Source organism: Crotalus tigris, unplaced genomic scaffold (genome assembly GCF_016545835.1).
Source record: "Crotalus tigris isolate CLP2741 ecotype Arizona unplaced genomic scaffold, ASM1654583v1 scf7180000017752.986373038:1224578, whole genome shotgun sequence".
NCBI lineage: Eukaryota > Metazoa > Chordata > Lepidosauria > Squamata > Viperidae > Crotalus > Crotalus tigris.
In genome coordinates this window covers 295,895-320,061 of record NW_024096614.1, presented here as the reverse complement: position 1 = coordinate 320,061, position 24,167 = coordinate 295,895, and the positions used below count along the sequence as shown (strand labels likewise).

The following is a 24,167-nucleotide window of genomic DNA, read 5'->3' as shown; positions in this document are numbered from 1 at the left end:
CAAGCACATTGAAACATGGCAAATTATATATGGTGTCAAGCCTCAAATGTACTCCAGAAAAGCTGTTTCCAAATTCTTGTAGAAAAGAATAATGTTAGAGGCAGATTGATGATTATAAAGCTATTATAACATTCTCTTATTCTATTATTGTCTCCAAGACCCTTTGTAAATATGGATAGGCATGGCTAAATAAGCAGTGGTTCAAAAAATTAGACCAGCTGGATTCACAGCCATGCTAAATAATGTATTAACTACATGGGTTGGATTTTCAGTTGCTACTTTTTCATAACAGAATAACAGAGATGGAAAGGATCTTGGAGGTCTTCTAATCCAACCAACTCCCAGTTCAAGCAGGAGACTCAACAATGGCTGTCCAAACTCTTCTTAAAAATCTCCAGTGATGGAACACCCAGAACATTTGAAGGTAAGTTCTTCCAAGGGTTATTAGTTCTCACTGACAGGAAATTTCTTCTTATTTCTAGATTGATTCTCTCCTTGATTAGTTTTCATCCATTTCTTCTTTACCTGCCTTCAGATGTTTTGAAGAATATGTTGACCCCCTCTTCTATGTCGCTGCACAACAAATTTAGGAATACTGCTATCATGTGAACCCTAGCCCTTCTTCTCAATAGATTAGACATACCCAATTCCTGCATCTGTTCTTCATATGTTTCAGCCTCTACATCACCCCCAATCATCTTAGTTAGTCTTCTCTCCATTCTTTCCAGGGTCTCTTTTTTTTAATCCTGGTGAGTAAATCTGGATAATATATTCCAAGTGTGGTCTTACCATACATTATTAAGTGGTACTAACCCTTCACATGACCTTGATTCTCTCCCTCTGTTAATACAGCCTAGGACTCTGATGGCTATTTTGGTGGCTATAATAAAAGAAGTTCTAGTAATCTGGATGAAAGCAATGGGTTTAAATTATAAAGAAGCAGATGTTGATTTGGTATTAGGAAAAAAATTGAAAGAACTGTTCAATGATGGACTGATCCAGGAAGTAGTGGACCATCTTTTCTAGAACTGTTTAAACATGGGATGGACAGCCATCTGCTGGGGATACTGAAATAATGGATTACTTCATGGGCAGAACCACTTTGCTACAGTGGTTAATGCACCAGTCTATAAACTGAGATATTCTGAATATTAGTCCCAACTCAAACACTAAGTCAATTGGGTGACACTGGAGCAGTCTCTCTCTCATAGCCCTAGGATGTGGGCAATGGCAAACCACTTCCGAAATCTCAACAAGGAATCTGCAAAGACTTGTCCAGTCTCTCACCTGGAGTCATGATAGACTAAAGGATAGATACACCTGCTAGAGATAATAGTACAATAGATAGTTTCCAAGGCTTTCCCTATGGATTCCATTCATGATTCCATGAAATTGCTGATGGAAACACAGATTTGGGGGAGCTTTAATCTAAATTATGATTCACCACATGAAAAAAGCCACTAGAGAATTTCACAAGAAAGCCAAGACCTTGAATTAGCTTCTGGAAGTTTTCATCTTCAAGATCAAACTGATGTCCAAAACTCAAAGCACATATGACATTAGAAACTGCATTTATTACTGGAAATGAAGGGTCAAATAGTTGTCCTGCCAATGAAGATATTTCATAATCAGTTATTAAAGAACAGGATTTCTAAGGGGATGAGGAGAGATTTGGGAATCAATTGGTGCAAAATTTTAAGAAAATAAAATCATCTGCTTTTGTTCAAAATACACAAAATGGAACATTTAACAGCAGACGTGGACTTGAGCCATTACCCTAAATTACATACTTTTTGTTTGTCCAAAAATCTCCACCAACATCTGATCTCCATCTTCTATTGGATGCCCAATGTTTTGTTTCCCCAGTTCCATATTCAAATTGAAAATTCAATAACATGCAAAAATCTTTAGTGCAAATCTCAAGTTACCCTATCAAATATTTCCTCTCTTTTCCCCTTAATATCTACAGTCTCAAATTTGAACTAATAAAGTTTTTATTAGTTTTTTATTATATCAATTAAGTAAAAATAGCATTGTTACATTTATCAATAATTTTTTAGCGTATACATATCCTAGTTGCTTTAACATTCAATCTTTATAGACAATCAATGTCCTGTTGTTAGTTTGTCCCAATTTTTAGTTTCCCATTACTATTAAATTTAACATTTGATATTTATAATTTCCAAGTTTTAGGTAACCAAAGTTTCCTTTATCACAATTCATAATAAAGTCTAATATTTAAGATACACATCTTATCTATTTGAGTATATTCTGTTTTCTACCATCTTACCTCATCTAGTTAATAATACAGTATAACATCCTTATTTCCAACTAATTTCTAAATGTTTTAAATTTAATGACCACAATTTCTCCTAATTCAACATCAAATATTTCCTCTTTTTCTCTTAATATTTCTTTTATTTATTTTCCCCAATTTTTAAATTTCCCATCACTATTCAAATTTAACTTTTAAGATTTATACTTCCAAGTTTTAAGTGACCCGAATTTTCTTTATCTCAATTCATAACAAAATCTAGTATTCAAAATACATATCTTGTCTATTTGAGTATACTCTATTTTAATTAGTAATATAAAATCCTCTCTAATAAATTAAACCCTCAATTTTCTTCAGCCTTATTCTGGCTTTCTTCCTTTGGCAGCTCGCCTTCCATGTCACTGCTTTTAAGTCATCAAATAGATCTCCCTCTGTTGTTATATATATATATTATTTGAAATAAAAGAGACCATCCAGTCACCATTTTTTGGGAAGGGCTAGTGAATTGTCTCTCTATTATTCCAGATTCCCATAGTTATCCTGATATGTTTGTCTTCCCTTCAGTCTAATCTTCTTCTTCCTCCTCAAGTTTCTTCTTGAGGAGATAAAAGAAAAGTAAGACACAGAGTATTATATAGTATGGAACAAGGTGTATGTTTGGTTGGAGACTAGAAATAATGGAGGAGAATAAATATGGAAAGGTCGAAAGCGAAAATATGTTTACAGTAATGTATAATAATAATACTAATATGAATTATTCTTAGTAAGAAGTAGAACATGAAGGAAGAAAAATGTAAATAAGAAATAATGGGGCTATAAGGACAAATATTTAAAGAAGAATAAGGGGGAATGTAAATATTAGATCACCGTTACGTAATTGCTGTAAAAAAAGGAGGAGTATATATTGTGTGTGTATGTGTGTTATGTTTTGCTTTGTTCTGTTTTGTCTTGTTGGTTAAAAATAAAAATTAAAAAGAAAAAAGAAAGAAAGTCTTTTTCATTTTCAGTGTTGTCAGTCCCTTTTCTGGATTTTCCAATGACTGTATTTGTTGGTCAGTTGAATCCTCTATCATAGTATTTAATTGTTCCACTTCTTCTGTTTTCTTCTGCATAGTTGATTTTTTAACTGTAGTCAAAATTTGGGTTCGTATATCTAGGCTGACATCTTGTTATTTTTCTGTAGCATCATATTTCATCATAAGCTGAAAGAATGGTTTCATATATTGCTTTCAACATAAAAAGAATCTGTTCCTCGTCTTCATCCATATTCTCTTAATGGTGTGTTAAATTGAGGGCTTTAAAGTCAGAGAATGAAAATAATTTTATAACTGAGTGTAGAACATAGCTGAGCTTCTCACAGCTGATATTTGTCAAGGTTGAAAAAGTTGTATCTGTAGTCTGGGCTTCAAGCCAAGTTTCCTTTAGACAATAACAACTTGTAATATCAAACTTGGCCACAGGATATCACCAATGCTATTAAACGTTTTTAAGTCCATATTTTTTATAATCCTTTTTCCAATTTTATTTCTTTTTTTGTAAATAAAAACCAAAGTCTTCAGTAAAGATAATAAATTTTTGGTCCCCAAATTTTAGAAGCATATAAATCTAGTTAGATTAAGGTTATTCGTTCAGTGTTTTAACTCCCCTGGATAGTCAGTCACCGCTATTTTTAGAGGATGGGATACTTAAGGAATTCATCTCTCTTAGAATGACATATGTATTCAGAATCTTTTCTATTTCTTTAACCATATTCAAACAAATGTTTCTTTTTAAAATATTCTCTCTGATAGATCCCATTATCTATTTTCTTAATGTTCACTTTGATCTTTTTCCTTTGACCAATATCTTTCTTGATCAATGTGTTTTGCTGAATCAAAAAGTTTTTCCATATATTCATGACTGTTGCTGTAGGTATAAGAAATAAATCGAATAAAATGTCTTTATGTGAGGTTTTTGACTTTCTGTGTTTCTTGAAAATGTTTTTCTCTTTCTCCTTCTTTGCTTCTCTTATCATTTCCTTTCTCTTTGATGTTTTCAACATCTCTACATTCCATTTTATCCAATCTGTTTTTTTGTCCTCACATTTATTTTGTAGTCTTAAGGGATGAGTTGGTTTTTCCATTTCTTGTAAAAAATTTCCACTAGGATTAAATCATGTTTTCTTGCTTTATTAAATTCTGTCTTTGAGTCTCTAATTTCAATTTTATGTCCACTTATTTGATTTGTCTGCTCCTTTTCTGTTGTTATTTCTTGGAAGTTTTGTTGTTGTTGTTGTAAAGTTAACTTAGAGATAGATTGATTTGTATTTTCAAAGTTATTTTGGATTTCTTTGTGATTTGAACTCAGTGTTATTTGAATTAATTGCAGTATACTATATATCTCCTCTTGAGAGGTATTTATGTTTCCTTGATGTGTTCTGTCTATGTCTCTGATCCATGATAGCCAAAAGTTGGAGTTTTCCATCTTATCTACAAATAGCTTTAGAGTCCTGGTTAAACAGATATTTGTAATCCAAAGAGTTCAAAACAGATTTTTTTCTAAAGTTTATAATTCTCTCTTTCTTTCTTTTTTTTTGTCACAGCTGTTATTTATTATTAAAGCTTTGAAGGTCACAAACACAGATTAGCTTTTCCCAGGTTTTGGCAAGTTCTCTATGGAAATCAGCTGTCATAATCTTCAACCACCGCTAGGTGTCAGCATCTATTTAGTTTTCAATATGAACAATGCTCTTTAAAATGAGAGTCTTGACCATTCAACCATCTTAAACTTGTGCAAAGTTAAATTTTAGCTTTCAAGTTTATGCATTTATTTCACTACCATATATATTCACTACCATATATCCTCCATAGAAATTTTAATTTGCCGCTTCTGTTAGTATAATGATGGGACAGAAGTCCTCCGCCTTCACTTTCAGAGGCATTTTGCTTCTTGAGGATCTTTTCCAGGAAATTTAGAATAGAGAAGAGAAAATCAGATTCCTCACCCAGTTTCAAGCACGCTGTTTATTGTAGTGCTGGTTAGTTCTTTTGGACGCCAGTTGCAAGTAGCTTGGGCTGATGGATGAAATAAAGCCTTTCTCCTGTTGGGTTAGAAGGCTTTCCCCAAGACAAATGGAATGACTGCCATCATTCCAGAGTTGCTGGGGTACCCTTCTTTCTTCATCATCTCTCCGGGGCGGCTTGGATCCATTAGGGTCTTTAGGCAGGATGAAAGTTGGCCACAGGGGTGGGGCAGTCCGCAAGCCTGTGACCAGTCACTACCGCACAGGACTGGAAATCCGGGAACCTGATATATTCAGGTATACACACTGATTTATGATTTTGCTTTTCCTTAAAGACTCTACTTGCCAAAGCAGCATCCCTGGTCAATGCAACTCTATACCACATTGTCTTCCCTTTGTTGAAATGTTTCCTCTAATTTCCTTGTGAGTCTTCCCCTGGCACTCTAATGCATTGCTGTTAAGGTGGTTCATCTTAGGCTCAATACTAGAAGAGGTCTGAAGATCTTGAATATTTGATTGACTCTTCTGAGCTAGAGGTGTTGTTAGACTGTTCATGGCAGTGGGTTGATCCAAAGTTTTGTGAATTTTCTTCTGGAGTGGCGTTTAGTTACCCAGCAGTCTCTTTGGTACAACCATGGCATCAGGGGAAATGCAGTTGTTTTTTTTTAGTGATGCAAGATCAATCTTTCTTCATCTTTTAAAATTGCCAGATTGTCTTCCTTCTGTTTACTCTTCTGTTGAAAATCCTCACTTAAGTCAAAGGGTATCAGAGATTACTGAAACTGCAGTTACAATCGGGGTTGTTTTCTTTTATCTGATGCTTTAGCTTTTCTTCCTGATGGCTGTACTCCACTGATTGCACATTAATAGCAGCCCATCTTTTGGTGCTCAGTCAAATCAGTGTTGGTATTTTGTTAACAAGACATCAGCCCATTAATTCACATACCTCTGATTATGTTTCACTTACTGTAAATAGGGGAATTTTTAAATGAATGGCAAGGCCTGGGGTAGGGGCAAAAGCAGTTAGGGAAAGAAATCCATGTAATTGCATATCACCTACAGTCACCTTGGTGAATAGCAATAGCAATAAAATTTAGATTAATATATTACTTTACTGTGTTTTACAGCCCTGTCTAAGCAGTTCACTGAGTCAGCATATTGTCCCCAACAATCTAGGTTTTCATTTGATCAACCTCAAAATAATGGAAGGCCGAGTCAACCTTGAGCCACTCACAATTGAACTGCTGGCAGTGGGCATAGTCAGCCTGCAATACTGTAGTCCTCAAAACACTGCAACACCATGGCTCTGAATGAGATAATTTATACATTGAGTAAATAAGTAAATTAAAAACAAGCAAGGAGGTGATTCAAGGAGAGAACTGGGGGATCCCTTTCCTTGAGGCATGGCCTGGCACCCAATTACCATAAAGGAGGTCCTATGAAAGAATAATTATGGAATGACTCTAGAAATCAAGTGAAACACGAGTCATTCTGAGTTCTGCTGTGTTCCCACGGAGAAAAAGTAAACACCTGGAGCTCAGGAACAAGGGCAGATGTGAACTTCAAAAAAACTTCCAAAGATTCAGTCTGTGCTCAGAATGAGATACATCATGACAATCAGTTATATAGTTGTAAGGAATAAAAAGGATAACAAAAATATTGGACCATAAAGCAAAACAAAATATCACAAAGGATAGCTAGGGCCTACTCAAGCCGTGTGGTCTCTATTGAGTCTAATATTACTTCAGTTAGGTAAATTTTTGCTGCTAAAACTTTAGCATGTATCATATTCAGATGTGCTAATGGGTTAGGCAGCTGATTGGTGACATAGTTTTTAGGTAAGTATTTCTAAACACTTATAGCTCTTGATCTATAATTAGATGCTTGGATTAAGGGCACCTTTCAATCAATAACAGATGTTGCAGAATCTATTACAACAGCCCTCCTTATTAGCACAAGGATTACACTTAGTTTAGTTGCAAAAGGCTTACTCTGTTCCAATATCTCAGGGGCTGCCACAAAGAAGAGGGAGTCAAGCTATTCTCCAAAACCCATGAAGGCAGGACAAGAAGCAATGGATGGAAACTAATCAAGGAGAGAATCAACCTAGAACTAAGGAGAAACTTCTTGACCAGTGGAAGAACCTGCCTCCAGAAGCAGTGAATGCTCCAACACTGGAGGTTGGAGAAGAAGAGACTGGACAGCCATTTGTCTGAAATGGTGTAGGGTTTCCTGCCTGAGCAGGGGGTTGGACTCAATAACCTCCAAGGTGCCTTCCAACTTTATTATTATTGTTGTTGTTGTTGTTGTTATTAAACTTCCCATGAGTTGACCTGAAAAAACAAGTTGTTTAAAGAACTGGCCACTGAATCTCATGAGTTATTTTTGTGGCATGTGATCAGAGGCAACTTCATTAACCTGAATTAATGTGATAGTATCTTCTTGACAAAGTTCCAGCACAAATGAGGCAGAACATCAGCATCATGTTGCTATTTGTATCTCATCAATGGAGTATATAAAACAGGAAGAAAAAAAAGCATCAGACAAAAGGATACAACCACCTTCAGATCCACAAGTGAGGATCAAAGAAACAAAAACCAGAAAAATGATGGCTGTAGGGACAATTTTGTTTGTTTTGCTGCTTGCTCTGCTGATTCTCTTCTTCCTGAGACAACTTTGGATCCAAAGACATTTGCCTCCTGGTCCTTTGGCTCTACCTCTCATTGGGACCTTGTGGGCTTATGGGTTTTGGTTTCGTGAAGATTATTTTCGTAAGGTATTTCATTCTCAATAATTAACCAACTATATATAAAATCATTCTCAATTATTTTCTCTGTAACATAACTGTAGAAAAATGTATTAACCTAATAAATATTCTTGCATGATGAGGAATGTAATTAATTAAATGATAGTGATGACACTTGATTATTTTCCTCTTCATGTCAGAATATCTAAGCCAAGATCTGCTCATCACCGTTTCACAGAGTAGGATGTGAAATAAATGGGGCTGAGTTTTTAGGCAGCAGATTCTAGTTCAGTCTTACCAAGAAATGTTTGAAAATGGAACCAGTTCTTCAGAGAGGAGAGGTTTCTCCTTCATTCTGCCTAAATGAAGCTAGACATTTTATAATGATTTCAAAAGCTCTATGGATCTTTGTTGTAGACTAACATCTATTTCTACTATCTGCATGAGTCATAATATTACAAGGAAGTATTTTCTCTTTAAGTTGGCTATTGAATGGTAGGAATTTTTCATTTTTCTGCCTACGATCTGCTGATTTTGCTTCCAAAGCTGGTTCTCTGGCAGTGCTGCTCCCTGGATTTGAATGAGAGCACTTAGAAATGAGCCAAGATAGCTCATGAAGGGGAGTTGTGAAGATTCCAGGTCCCCGTGGAAGTAGTCAGAATGTTACCAATCATTTATCTTCCTCTCATTAGTTCGTTTTTTCTTAAGCATGCCTGGGTTTTACCTTCACTTTTTGAATCTTTTGTTTTACTTTGCCTTTTATCTTTAAAAGTAGACTGGCTGGCAGAATGCTGATTTATTTTAACCCCTTGTTGGACTTTATCTTTTTTTCTTTTTCCCTTTGATTTATGTGGTTGTTTTGAATAAGGTTTGCTTTTCTGTAAGGAAATATAGCATGTTCTTGGATAGTGAAAATATTTTCATCTGATTTACATCTATATTGGACTCTCACCCTAGGGTTTTTGCATCTTATTAATTTTGCAAAAATATTTGGAGCTTATTTTTTTTTTAATTTTAACTTTTATTTTATTTTAACAAACAGCCCAAAAGAGAAAAAGACTCCAGCACCTCTCCACCAGGAATCAGCACTCAGATCAGCATAGATTAACTCCAAGGTCAACTTCAGATTAACAATGCAGTAAGGAAAACCCCAATCAAGAAACTGCCACAAAGCCATTAGTAAACAGCCCCACCAAAGAATCCTAAGACTGCGGTTCCCACCCAGATATGAAAGACATCAGAACATAAACTGACAGCAAACAGCACTCCTTACTAGCACTGATGATCTCACCTAGTTAGGGTAATGAAACGAAAGAAAAGAATACAAGCAAGCTCAGAGAGCACCAAGGACCCCTTATAAATAATCTGTTTTATTTGATTATAACATTTCTTAACTTTGATTCTCTTGGCAGCCTGTAAAACGATATGGAAATATATACACCATGAGTGCTGGACCTCAGCTTCTAGTAGTGCTGTCTGGATTCAAAACTGTGAAAGAAGTAATGACCAGCTTCCCAGAGGAATTCGCTGATAGATCAGAGGATGCTTTCATGATCGCTGTGGGGAAAAAAAGGGGTAAGTGCAAATAGTAAGGAATTGTATCCAAATAACCACTGTTACCATTTGTGTGAATAATGGTATGTCGTGAGAATGGCTGATGGTCGGATTCCAAAAGATGAGCCAATGATTTGTTGAAGCTGACAAAAAAGCCAATGTAGTTCTAGGCTGCATCAACCAAAGTGTACCATCAAGATATTGAGAACTGATTGCACTGCTTTACATCACTCTGGTGAGACCACATTTAAAATACTGCATCCAGTTTTGGTCACCACGAAACAAAAAAGATATTGAAACCCTTGAACATGTGCAGAGAAGAGAACAAAAATGATAAAGGATCTGGAGGTTAACAGGTATGTCTAGCCCAGGGGTAGGCAACCTTGGCTCTTTTATGACTTGTTTACTTCAAGTCCAAGAATTCCTGAGCCAGGTATGCATGGTTTAAGTCCACGAGTCATAAAAGAGCCAAGGTTGCCTACCCCTGGGCTAGCTATCGAAGAGAAGGATTAGGGAGAAAGTTGTCTTCTAGCACTTGAGGCTGTCAGAAAGAAGAAGGACAAGAAGTACAGGTTGACATTTTTGAATTTCTTTTTAAGTCTAATTCTGGGTTTCTTTTTATGCCACACAGGCATCCATAAAAGTGCTTCCTTTTCAACCAATAAATCCATTCTTGTTGCTTGTAGTAATCTTTGAAGGAATATAAGTCCCTTCCTTTGAAGTAAATTTCTTTTTTCCCTTTCAACCAATAAATCCATTAGTTAGATGATTTTTTTTGAAAGGCTATTAAGGATAGCAATTATATAATCATATACATACATATATATATATATATATATATATATATATATATATATATATGTTCAGGAATTGAAAAAATGTTCAGTTATGGAAATGGATTTTGAAATGCTTAAACTGTTTAGGTGATTTTTGATAATAATATAATCTGATAAAGTATGATAGTTAATTTTTTTTTCTCTCTTTCTTAATTAAGTTAGTTACAATTATACACATATATGTTTTTTTGTTGTTATTGTATGGAAATTTTTTTGGAAAAAGATCCTTGGCTTTATGGTTGATAAGGTATGATAATTAATTGAAAGGAATTTGAAATTTGTGTAATGAAATGAAAGCAATTAAGGTTTAACATTGTTTTTTTTAATTAAGTTAGTTATTATTGGAAGAAGAAATGAATGAGATTGATGATAAAAAGAGGGTTGAGAGAGATTAAGAACTTTAATATACTTGGTAGAGATATTTGAAGTGATAATTTGTTGATGTAAAACAATATTTGATTATGGTAATTCCAAATTGATAAAGCTTTAAAACAAGCTGAGTAGTAATAGAAACTTAAGCTAGAAACAGAATATATTAAATCTATTATGTTATCTGTGAGAAATAGAGAGATGATAGTGAATGTATTAAGTTGAGCTGTTTTTGTATGTTTTTTCCCCCTTGGAATGTTTGTTTACCCAAACACCACAAGGTGTCTTAAATACTTTTTGTTAAAATTAAAAAAACAATAAAATATATTCAAGAAGAAGAAGAAGAAGAAGAAGAGGAAGAGGAAGAGGAAGAGGAAGAGGAAGAGGAAGAGGAAGAGGAAGAAGAAGAAGAAGAAGAAGAAGAAGAAGAAGAAGAAGAAGAAGAAGAAGAAGAAGAAGAAGAAGAAGAAGTGGAGGAGGAGGAGGAGGAGGAGGAGGAGGAGGAGGAGGAGGAGGAGAAGGAGGAGGAGGAGAAGAAGAAGAAGAAGAAGAAGAAGAAGAAGAAGAAGAAGAAGAAGAAGAAGAAGAAGAAGAAGAAGAAGAAGAAGAAGAAGAAGAAGAAGAAGAAGAAGACGAAGAAGAAGAAGAAGAAGAAGAAGAAGAAGAAGAAGAAGAAGAAGAAGAAGAAGTAGTAGTAGTAGTAGTAGTAGTAGTAGTAGTAGTACAGGTTGACATACAACCACAGTTGAGCCCAAAATCTATGTTGCTAAGAGAGACATTTGTTAAGTGAATTTTGCCCTATTTTACAGCCTTTCTTGCTACAGTTGTTAAGGGAATCATTAGTAACACGTTTGTTAAGCGCAACTGGCTTCCCCATTGACTTTGCTTGTCAGAAAGTTTCAAAAATGGATCATGTGATCTCATGACACTCTACATAAATATGAATGAGTTGCAAAGCATCTAAATTTGTTTAAAGAACATGAGAATGGGAATGCTGCATGGCTGTAAGTGTGAAAATGGTTATAAGTCACTTTTTAAAATGGCAATGTAACTTCAACTGGTCACTAAACAAACTGGTGTTAGTCAAGGACTACCTGTAATGGATGGAAACTTGTCAAAGAGACAACTGATGATGTTACCTAGTTCGTTGAATGAAAAGTCTGCAAATGACTATGGAGATTCTCAGTAATCCAGGGATTCCGTTTGAGATGAAGACATCACAGACTCATCCCCAACAGCCCACACCTGTCTTCAAAAGTGAAGGGACACAGGGCAGAAAACATCCTACAGCCAAGAAGGCTTCACACACATTTGCACTACTCAGGTGACCCTGAGGACACAGCTAAACCTCCAAATGGCCTCAATGACTCTCTACAAGAATGCAAATGACCGGACTTCCGGTGGCTGTGCCGGTGAAGATGGCAGCTATTTAACAGCTGTCCGTCACAGGGAAGCGTAAAAGCCAGCAAAACAGCGCCGATCAGCTGTTTTGCAGCTTGAAACCTTCCTCCTGGGCGAAGGGAGGAAGGCGAGCTTTTGCCTGGATAGAGGTAGAGCCTCACAAGTCTCCCAGTCTTTTCCTGGGAGACGAACAGTGAGAGCTCCCTCGGAGTCTGGGTGCTGCTTCGTTTTCCTGGATGCCTTTGTTCTCCAGTGGGAGAACGAAGCTAGACGCTGCCTCCACTGCTGCTGTTTAAATTAAAACAGTAAGTCAACTTAAAAGCAGACAGAGCGGTCAGGAAGACAAGAATTGGATGATTTTATTTTAAACTTAACTCAGTGTGAATTAACATCTTCTCCTATTATTGTTTCAATTGGAGTGAAGAAATATGGTGGAGGAATCCTGCTTCTTTGTTACTTTCTTTGTCTGAAAACTTTCACTTTTTACTTTCCATTCACTATCTTTAACTGACAACAAAGTCTTAACAATGTAACAGACTTGGTTTACTTAAAGAAAAAAAATTCCTTTTAAAGGGGGGATTGCTTTTTCTTCTCCTTTATTCTTATTTAGGGGGGAAATCCTTTCTTTTTTTCTTTTTTAAAATGGCTTCAAAACGTCCTGGACCTTTTTCTCTTCCTAAAACTTCAACTGCCTCTCCAGTAACTCAGACTGTACAACAACCTAAACCTAAGGATTTACAAGATGCTTTAGATAAGACTCTAGAAAAAACAGCAGAGCTCCTGGCTCAAAAAAATAATGAGCTGAGGAAAGATATTATGTTTGCACTCCAAGGGCTTGCTGGCCTTGTGGAAAACATTTACGACCGGGTGGACAAGGTGGTTGGTAATGTTGAAATATTACAAGATAGAATTGAAAAAATAGAAGATAATGTGGATGTTGCACAGAATGAAATTATAATGTCACAATATAGAGAAATGGAGTATGCTTTGAGAATAAGAGGCTTGAAGGAAAATGTTCAAGAGAATTTGAAAGAAGAAATTGCAGTAGAACTGGCTTCTATTTTGGAATTTGATCCTGAAGTAATGTTGAGAGATATAGAAAAGATCTTCAGAGTTAATTCGTGGGTTGCAAAACAGAGAAAATTACCAAGAGATGTGGTGGTTTACTTTGCGAGAAAATCACTTCGTAATGAAATTATACAGGCCTTCTATAAGCAAAGATTTCAGATTGCAGCTCAGGATGTGATAGTTTTAAAGGAAATACCTTCCAAAATTCTCAGAAAAAGAAAAGACTTTGCTTTTTTGACTGAAGAATTTAAGAAATGATAAATTCAATTTAGATGAGATATACCTGTGGGGATAGTGGTGACCTATGTTGGCACATGATATCGTCTTAATACAATTTCAAAAGCAAGAGATTTTTGTGTTACTATTTTAAAAGGAAGTCCACCACCATCTCCAAGATCAAAAAAAGATGAGAGCGAGGCAGAAGCACAGTTGGCTGTAGGTTCAATGCCATCTTCGGGAGAAGAATTATTGGTTGAATCTATGCAACAAAATTTGCAAATAATGGAAGACCCAAGGAAACAGAGAATTACACATGCTGCTCATAAACACAGAGAAAGACAACAACAACAACAACAATAACAACAAAAGGTACATGATGGAGTCTCATCACAGTCTACTTCAGAGCCAGTGGGAGGAGCAAGGCCAAAGAGGTCATCGACTGCAAATCTAGAGGTTTTGTTCCAAAGGCTTCAACCTGCCAAGAATGGCAAAGCTTCTAATTTGGAATGTTAATGATCTTAATTCACCACAAAAAAGAAAGAAAATCTTTCATTATTTGAAACAACGCAGAAATGATATTATTTGTTTACAAGAGACTCATATTATTTCTAAAGATCAAAAATATTTGTTTAACCCCTGGCTGGGGGTACATTTCATATCTCCTGCTTTGCAGAAAAAAGGAGGTGTAGTTATTTCTGTGAGAAAGGAGCTTTCACCGAAGTTAATTGATTCTGATCCACAAGGAAGATATGTTATTATTGACTTATTAATAAATGATAAGAGAACTCTTCTTGTCGGATTATATGCTCCCAATCAACAACAAAAATATTTTTATGATTCACCAGAAATTAACTTCTTTGGATTACAAGTCAGTTATTATGATGGGAGATTGGAATGGTGTTTTAGACTCAAGTAAAGATAAGAAGGGTTCTTCTAAAGTTTCTAATCATGCAAGACTTCCTAAAGTTTTTTTTTTATTTAAAGGATGATTTGGAACTTAGAGACATTTGGAGAGAACGGAACATTGAGGAAAAAGATTTTACCTTTTTTTCAGATAGGCAGCAATCTTATTCTAGAATTGACTTCTTTTTGGTTACTAATGATTACTTTTCTAAGGTGAAGAATATCAAGATATTTCCTAGAATAATTTCAGATCATAGTCCTGTATGGTTGGAAATCTTGTTGGAAGAAAGGACTAGAAGGTCTTGGAGGTTGAATGAGAACTTATTTAGATATGAAGAGAATATACAGAGATGTAGAGGTTATTTAAAGGAATTTTTTGCTTGGAATATGAATAAGGGTACGTCGATGCCAATGGTATGGGATTCTAGTAAAGCATATATAAGAGGGATTTTGATTTCTATGAACAACGCTCATGGACATAAACAGACTCAGAAACGTAAAGATCTTGAAGATGAGATTAAATGTAAGGAAAAGATTTTAATATGAAACCCAATGGATAATAATTTAAAGGTTTCTATTACTCTGCTGAAGGAGCAATTTAATATGTTATTAGTGGATCAGATGGCAACTAATTTGAGGTATGTGAAACATAATACATTTTGTAATGCAAATAAACCTGGTAGATGGTTGGCTTATCAATTATGTAAGAAACAGAAATAGAGGATTATAGATAAAATAATTTATAAAGGTAAAGAAGTCTATCAACAAAAATTGATTAAAAAGTCTTTTTTAAATTTTTATTCAAAGTTATATGTTAGTGAAATTATACAAACTTCAGATATAGAAAAATATCTACAGGAAGCACATTTTCCTAGACTTACGAGTGACCAACATGATGGGATTAATGGTTTAATTACCTCTGAAGAGATTATTTCTGCAATTAAACAATTGAAGATTGGTAAGACTCCAGGTACTGATGGGCTAACAGCAATTTATTATAAGATGCTATCTGAAGAAATGATAGAACCATTAAAGGAACTTTTTAATGATATTTTGTCCGGAGCAGAGTTACCTCCATCTTGGAGAATGGCCTTCATATCATTGATTCCAAAGGAAGACCAGGATCTGTCCCAACCTAGAAATTACAGGCCTATATCTCTTTTAAATACAGATTACAAGATTTTTGCAAAGATATTGGCAAACAGATTAATGCAGGTTTTGAAACAATTGATTCATACTGACCAATCTGGATTTATAATGGGAGATGTATGAAAAATAATGTAAGACAAATTGTTAATTTAATAGAGTATTTGGATAAGAACAACCAAATCCCTGCTGCTTTAATATTCATAGATGCTGAGAAAGCTTTTGATCAATTAGACTGGAAATTTTTATTGAAAGTCGTAGAGGAAATGAACTTTGGAGATAAATTTTTGTGTGCTCTCAAGGCCATATATCAGCAACAATCGGCACAAATTATAATTAATGGGGATTAACAGACATATTTAAAATAGGAAAAGGTACAAGACAGGGTTGTCCTTTATCCCCCTTGCTATTTGTATTAACAATGGAGATTTTACTTATTAAAATTCAAGATTCATCTAGATTAAAAGGAATAAAAATAAGTAAGATTGATTACAGGCTGAGAGCTTTTGCTGATGATTTGGTTGTGACGTTATCCCATCCAACCGATTCGGTCAAAGATTTGGTTGAAATCTTAGCACAGTATGGACAGGTCTCTGGTTTTAAGATAAATAAGAATAAAACTAAAATATTATTGAAAAATATGTCTATGAAGGGAAAAGATCTTATAGCTGAAGCAACAGGTTATGAAGTAGTTAATAAGGTTAAGTATTTAGGAGTATATATTACAACATCTAATGGAAAATTGTATAAGAACAATTATGAACGCTTATGGGTTAAAGTTCAAAAAAATTTAAATGATTGGCAAAAACTGCAACTATCGTTACTGGGGAGAATTTCAGTAGTAAAAATGAATGTTTCTTTTTTTGTTTCAGATGATATCTATTTTAAAGAAGGATGCTAATTTGGATGAGTGGCAGAAGGGTATCAATAAATTTATTTGGGGGGGGGAAGAAATCAAGGGTAAAGTTTAAGATTTTACAAGATGCTCAAGAAAGAGGTGGACTTAAAGCACCTCATTTGAAATTATATTATGATGCGGCCACTTTAACTTTAGTAAGTGACTGGCTTAATTTAACAAATAAAAATATTCTTGTTCTTGAAGGGTGGGATTTATTATATGGTTGGCATGCATACTTAATTTTTGATAAGAAAGTAGATTGGGTCTTTAAGTCACACATTTTAAGAAATGCTCTACTTCGAGTTTGGAAGAAATATTATTATAAGTTAAATTATAAAATACTATTTGGGGGATTCCTGGACAAGCAATTCAGGGGGTCTCTAAGGGGGTGAATTTTGACAACATTTCGTACAAAGAATTACTTATTTGGTTGGGTACTGATTGGCAGCTAAAGTCTTCAGATGTGTTAAGGCAAGAAAATATTTTACAATCGTGGTTTCAATATTTGCAAATAGTGCAGAGGTGGACTTTAGATAAGAAAGTGGGAATTACTTTAGTAGATGAAAATTTGGTAATTTACAATGAGCTAATAAAATTGGATTCAGAAACAGAGTTAGTAAAAGATTGTATGATTAAATGGGCCCAGAATATTCAGGAACTGATTTCATTGGACCTATGGGAGGTAATTTGGATTAGAAATGTTAAATTTACGCAGGCTCAAAATTTGAGGGAAAATTTTTATAAAATGTTTTATAGATGGCATCTGGATCCTAAAAAGTTGTTTTGTATGTACCCGAACCTGCAACCTAAATGTTGGAGATGCAGTTGCTTGGATGCAACCTATTTTCATGTTTGGTGGACTTGTAAAAATATTAAAGCTTTCTGGATTATGATTTGGTGGCACATTCAAAAGGTTTTTAAAAGGAAGATTAAGTTTACTCCCCAGTTGTTTCTTTTGGGTATTTTTATGGATTTTGATGCTAAAGAAACTATCTTAATGTTGAATTTAATAACAGCAGCAAGATTATTGGTGGGTCAATATTGGAAGAAGGATACTCTGCCTTCTTTGGAAGAAAGGGTATTTAAGGTTTCTAATTTAGCAGAAATGGCTAAAATTTCTGCTTATTTAAAGGACCATTCACAAGAGAGATATTTTAATGTATGGAGAAGATGGATAGAATATGTTCAGAAGAAGTATGGAACTACAAAGCTTCACTTATTTTATGAGTAATGAATTTGTTTATAAACTTATGATGTTAAAGTTTGAAGAAAGTTAAGGGTTAGTATGATTTTGGTTATTGTATAATTAGTAAACTTAAATAGATTATGTTTAATATGTTTGTATAACCCTGTACTTGGCTCTGGGAAGTCGGGGGGGGGGGAGGGGGGTGGGGGGAGGATGGGTTGAAGTTTAAATAGCTCAGATAAGTAGAAATAGTTTTATTGTATATAATATTGATGTTTTAATTTGGAGAGAGGAATTGCTCGGGCATTTCCCCTGGACCACATCCACAGCGAGAAGATAGGAAGAAGGGGAGAAGCAAGTAGGAAGGTTGAGGAGAAGGAGGAGAGGGGGAGAGTGAAGAAGAGGAAGAAGAGGGAAAGAGGCAAGTTGGTTAGAGGGTGGATACGGTTTGGAGGGAAATGGTGAGCAATATCGAAAGTTGGTGTATCAATTTGTTTTATTTTTTATTTGAAGTATTTTTATGAATGTAATGCATTGTAAAATTGAAAATAAAATTTTTTTACAAAAAATAAAGAATGCAAATGACTAGCAGTCTTCAAGGAGTATAAATCCTTCCATTCCCCACCACTCAGTCAGAGCTGAAGAAGCTTCTTGGATGAGAAGCTAAATGTCTTCAAAGAAAAACAAGAAAGTCCAGTTGCCTCCTGAAAAAGCACATTTGGGACAACCGTGACCTGGATGATTGAGAATCTCCATAGATCTTGTAGGAGGAAGTTACAAATGGATTCTATTACCAATGAGAAGTTCCTGTCCCTTGTGCTTATAACATGTTCTCGCACGTGAACCTTTACATCATCCTAGAAGCTTTTGATGTCCATCATAGAAGCTGGCAAGCACTGCAACTGTGTTCACTATACCGCACATGTCTCTCAGTGTCCATGTGACTCCCTACATGAATAAATGTTTTTATAATAAAACTTAACATGGCCGAAATTTTACAAAATGGCAAAATTGCACAAAGGTTTTCTACCTGAAATTCAGAGCAATGTTTGGGAAGAACTAGATCTGTTTTATTTTTTAACATGGAATGTCCTCAGGAATCACTTATCATTCCCTGCTGATGCCCTCAGGTATTGCTTTCTCCAATGGCCACGTCTGGAAAGAGCAGCGACACATCGGCATCACTTCTCTGAGGAAGCTGGGCCTGGGGAAGAAGAGCATTGAGCATCAGATAGAAGACGCAGCTCAGACGTTGGTGGAAACATTTAAAAAAACAAAAGGTATGCAATTTGGGCTAATCACTCAAGTCTCTGTCTGCAGAATGTTTTTCCATTCTCTCTATTTCTAACAAGAACAGGTGTATTTGCTATGATGTTTTAAAATTTTTGAAACAATTGACAGAGTTCCCAATAATGTTATTCATTGCCTAGAAATCCTGTTCTTTAATAATTCATTGTGAAATATCTTCATTTGCAGGACAGCCATTTGACCCTTCAATTCCAGTAATAAATGCAGTTTGTAATATCATATGTGCTTTGAGTTTTGGTCATCAGTTTGAACCTGAAGATGAAAGCCTCCAGAAGCTAATTCAAGCCCTTGAAATTGTTGTGAAATTCACTGGAAGCTTTTTTCATACGGTGAGTCATGTTTTCTGTTAAAGAGACAAAACTATTTCCATGAATATTTTCATGTAATCATGAATGGAACTCATGGAGGAAGCCTTGGAAATCATCTATTGTACAATTATCCCCAGTGGCCAAGACAAGTCTTTGCAGTTTCCTTGTCAAGATTTTGGAAGTGGTTTGCCATTGCCCACTTTCTAGGGCTGAGAGAGAGGGACTTGTCTAGTGTCACCCAATTGACTGAGTGCTTTAGTTGGGACAAATACTCAGAATATCTCAATAAAAGATGGTCCACCACTTTCTGGGTCAATCTGATATTGAACAGTTCTTTCAATTTTTTCTTAATAGCAAACCAATGTCTGCTTCATTATGATTTAAGTCTATTGCTTGCATGCAGAAATTCTTTTGCTGCAGCTACCAGAAAAGCCAATGCAGTCCTAGGCTGCATTAACAGAGGGATAGAATAAAGATCACATGAAGGCTTAGTACTGATTTATAAGGCCTTGATAAGACCACACTTGGAATATTGCATTCAGTTTTGGTTGCCACAATATAAAAAAGATCTTGAGACTCTGGAACCAGTGCAGAGAAGAGCAACAAAGATGATTAGGGGGCACGAGACTAAAACATATAAAGAACAACTGCAGGAATTGGGTATATCTAATCTAGTGAAAAGAAGGACTAGTGGTGCCGTGGTAGCAGTACAATATCTAAAGGGTTGCCTCAAAAATTCTCAAAAGCCCCTTAAGACAAGACAAGAAGCAATGGATGGAAACTAATCAAGGAGTGAACCAAGCTAGAACTAAGGAGAAATTTCCTGACAGGGAGAACAATTAACCAATGGAATGGCTTTCCTCCAGATGTTGTGGGTGCTCCACCACTGGAGATTTTAAAGAAGAGATAGGCCAGCCATTGTCTGAAATGATATAGAGTCTCTTGATTGAACTGGGGGTTAGCCTAGAAGACTTCCAAGGTCCCTTCCAACCTGTTATTCTGTTATGAAAAGCTAGCAGACCGAAAATCCAACCCATGTAGTTAATTCATTATTTAGCCTGCCATGTGTTGAAAGAAAAGTTTTCATCAGGGTCCAGTCTAAGCCAGGAATAAACAAAATGGAGACTGCTTTAGAAAGAATGTTGTAGTTTATTGAAGAGGAGAGCCAGGCAGAAAGATGGCTCTGGGAAATCTGACCACTTGTAGCTGGGAGTGGTGGGTTTTTAGATTCCTGGCTCCAACCTTCCTGAATGGATTATTACATCTGCATTTTTAAAAGCTGATTTCTGCTGAGTTTCTGCTTGGGGCTATTAAGAAAAACTGGGCTTGCTTTTCTGCCTTTAAGATCCTTTGAGGAAATATATTCTGCCTATTTAATATCCCCCAAAATATTTCTTACTCTGGATTCTTCCCACACGTATGAATCCAGTTGGTCTAATTTATTAAATCAGTTAACCATAGATTACCATAATTACAAAGGCTCCTGGAGAGAATGAGAGAATAAGAGAATTTTATATTAGCTTTAAAATAACCTATCTGCCTCTAACACGATTCTTTTCTGGAAGAATTTGGAAACAGCTTTTCTGGAGGACCTTTGGGACCTGACACCATGTAAAGTTTGCCATCTTTCAATGTGTTTGCAATGTTTTTCTTTGGTTATTAAGTGCTGTCTATTATTGTGAGCTGCTGAGAGTCTTCTTTAGTTGTAGTAGGAAATAAATAAACAACCTTTCCTTTTCCATTTCTATTAGATGTTTGTTGTCTTCCCACGATTAATGAGCTACTTCCCAGGTCCTCACAAGAAGGCCCTGGTTGCTGTGGATTTGGTTCTGTCATTTGCAAAGCTGGAAATAGAGAAACACAAAGAATCCAGCTCTCTGCATGAGCCACAAGATTTCACTGATCACTATCTTCTTCAGATGGAGAAGGTATGGGTTTATTGTAGTTCAATACATGGGCAAGAAATTATTACATTCCTGGCTATAAGTAAGAAGAGGCGATACTGGTATTGTTTTCTTTTTCATTCAACTCCCATTCTGAATTTCACCCATTCTAAATTCCGGTTGCTTCTAAATAAGGACTATATTGTACATCTGTAATATTAGACTCTTGTTATACATGGGAGGTTCCTTGGGGAAGTTAGAAATGTTTGTTTGTCATCCTGTAATGTTTGCCTACCATTCCTTTACTCCTTTTATAAAGACGTTCCATTAAGAAGGAAAAGAATTAACAAGGTAGAGACGTCTGATTGATTCATACTTAAATAAATATTACCCTGAAATGGTTGGAAAGGGACAGATGTGCTCGCAGCTTTGGCCATAAGTAAAAATGTAAAACAATTTGAAACAAGCAATAAAGGTCCTCCTCTCCATTGTTTTCAGAAACAGATTGATTTTTTTAGAACAACCTTTATCCGTCTGAAGTTACGTTGCCCTTGGTCACTTTATTTATAATTTGATACCATCAGTCTTGAGTGTACAAATGGTTCAAGGGTAGTGCAGTGCTTCAGTTCATTTTTCACTCTCTATCATGCTACTATCAGTACATAATAACATCCATGGGTGTTATAATTGTAGGTTTCTGGTTACAGTGTCCACACTAATTATAAAGAACATCCATGGGTGTTATAATTGTAGGTTTCTGGATACAGTGTCCACACTAATTATAAAGAGCATCCATGGGTGTTATAATTGTAGGTTTCTGGTTACAGGGTCCACACTAATTATAAAGAGCATCCATGGGTGTTATAATTGTAGGTTTCTGGATACAGTGTCCACACTAATTATAAAGAGCGATGGTGAGTGGTTGGACCATTTGTAGTTGGGAAAGGAATAGGTCATGTGGTACTTGCTCAAACACCTCTCTATCTCAGTGATTGTCATATCTGTGGTTTGTTTCACAAGATGCTTCTCCATCAATAGGCAGATAGACTGGATTGTCTCATTTGTCCCATAATTCTTCAGGACATTACACTAGTTTGATGAAAGGTTATTGAAGTCTCACAAGAATCCAGTACAGGTATTATTCGATGTACAACTGGGCCCAAAATTCCTATTGCTAAGCAAGACAGTGAATTCTACCCCCTTTTATAACCTTTCTTGCTATAGTTGTTAAGTGAACCATGGGATCGTTAAGTGAATCTGGCTTCTCCACTCACTTTGCTTTTCAGAAGCCAGCTAGGAAGGTTACGAATGGTGATCACATGACCCCAGGACAGTACAACTGTCATTAATACATGCCCGTTGCCAAGCACCTGACTTTTGATCATGTAACCATGGGGATGAAATTAGGTCATACAGTAAGTCATGTTTTTCAGTGCTGTTGAAACTTTGAACGATCACCAAATGAATGGTTGTAAGTTGAGGTTTTCCTCCACTCTAAAAAATGCATGAATTGTCATAGTGTGGCATAGTAGCCACAAAAGCTGGCAGTGAGATCAGTCATGTACATCACCTTTGGCCATAACGTTAAATTAGAATGCATGCAGATACTCCTGCTGTTGATGTTTTGTGATTCACTCTAGTAGGTGCACATTAATCACTGTTCCACATGCAAGCATTTACTGAGGTAACCAATCATAAAATAAAAGGAAATGAATTCACGTTCTTCCAAAGCCAAATCTCTCTTTGATCTTAGCTACTTCAACATAGTATCTTACTCAATGTGAACCTACCAGGTTTATATTTATTCTCATGGCTTGCTACACAGAGATAAAAATAACTATAAAAAACTTGCATATTATTAAAATTCAGGAGTCATCTCATAGAAAGGGAATAAAAATAAATAAGAATGATTATAGGTTGAGAGCTTTTGCTGATGATTTGGTGGTGACATTATCTCAGCCGACAGATTCGGTTAGGGATTTGGTTGAAATTCTAATTCAGTATGAGAAGCTTTCTGGTTTTAAGGTAAATAATAATAAGACTAAAATATTAGTGAAAAATATGTCTATGAAGGAAAAGGATATTATGGTTAATTTAACAGGTTTTGAAATTATGAGAAAGGTTAAATATTTAGGAGTATACATAACTGCTTCTAACGTTAAATTGTATAAAAATAATTATGAGACATTATGGGCAAAAGTGCAAAAGGACTTAAATGATTGGAAAAAATTACAATTATCTTTGTTGGGGAGAATATCAGCAGTTAAAATTAATATACTTCCAAAGTTTCTCTTTTTATTTCAAATGATACCTATTTTGAAAAAAGATGCTAATTTTGAGGAATGGCAGAAGGGGATTAACAAATTTATTTGGGCAGGGAAAAAGCCGAGAGTTAAATTCAAAATTATTCAGGCTACATGGGAAAGAGGAGGATTAAAGGCGCCTAATTTAAAATTGTACTATGATGCGGTGGCTTTGACACTGATTAGTGATTGGCTCAACTTAACAAATAAAAATATTCTTTTTCTTGAGGGATGGGATTTATTATATGGATGGCACGCCTATTTAATTTATGATAAAAAAAAGTTGATCAGGTTTTTAAAACCCATATTTTGAGAAGTGCCTTGTTATGTGTCTGGAAGAAATATTATAGGTTAAATTATAAAATCCCAATTTGGGGGATTCCTGGACATGTGATAGAGGGAGTATCTAGGGGAGTAAATTTGGATAAGATTTCTTATAAGGTATTACTTAGTTTGGTTGGGCAGCATTGGCAATTAAAGCCCTTAACTGAGTTGATGCAAGAAAACGTTGTATATTCTTGGTTTTATTATAATCAATTGTTAGTGAGGTGCAGTATAAATCAAAAGGTTGATATTACTTTAGAGGATGTGAATTTGGTAAAATAGATTAAAGATCAAAGTCGAGCTCATATCAAAAGAATTTATAGTGCTTTAATAGAATTGGACTCTGAAACGGAGTTAGTTAAAGATTGTATGGTTAAATGGGCTCAAAATATTCAAGATCTGATTTTATTGGATACATGGGAGACAATCTGGGTTAGAA

At 35.4% G+C, this 24,167-nt stretch overlaps 1 protein-coding gene across 4 annotated transcripts in view; it reads left to right on the top strand.

Annotated features, from left to right (window-relative positions):
- Positions 1–366: 366 nt before the first annotated feature.
- LOC120306746 (cytochrome P450 2J2-like) overlaps positions 367–24,167 on the top strand; it is a 34,529-nt gene continuing 10,728 nt past the window's right edge. The window contains exons 1-5 of one of the 4 annotated variants that reach the window (XM_039340521.1): positions 367–424; positions 9,435–9,597; positions 18,733–18,882; positions 19,079–19,239; positions 20,970–21,146. In XM_039340521.1, coding sequence (XP_039196455.1) covers positions 401–424; positions 9,435–9,597; positions 18,733–18,882; positions 19,079–19,239; positions 20,970–21,146 — 675 coding nt within the window. In that variant the 5' untranslated portion in view covers positions 367–400. Of the gene's footprint in view, positions 425–7,505; positions 8,053–9,160; positions 9,323–9,434; positions 9,598–18,732; positions 18,883–19,078; positions 19,240–20,969; positions 21,147–24,167 lie in introns of those variants that run through there. The other 3 variants (XM_039340519.1, XM_039340520.1, XM_039340523.1) reach the window with 3 other exon arrangements.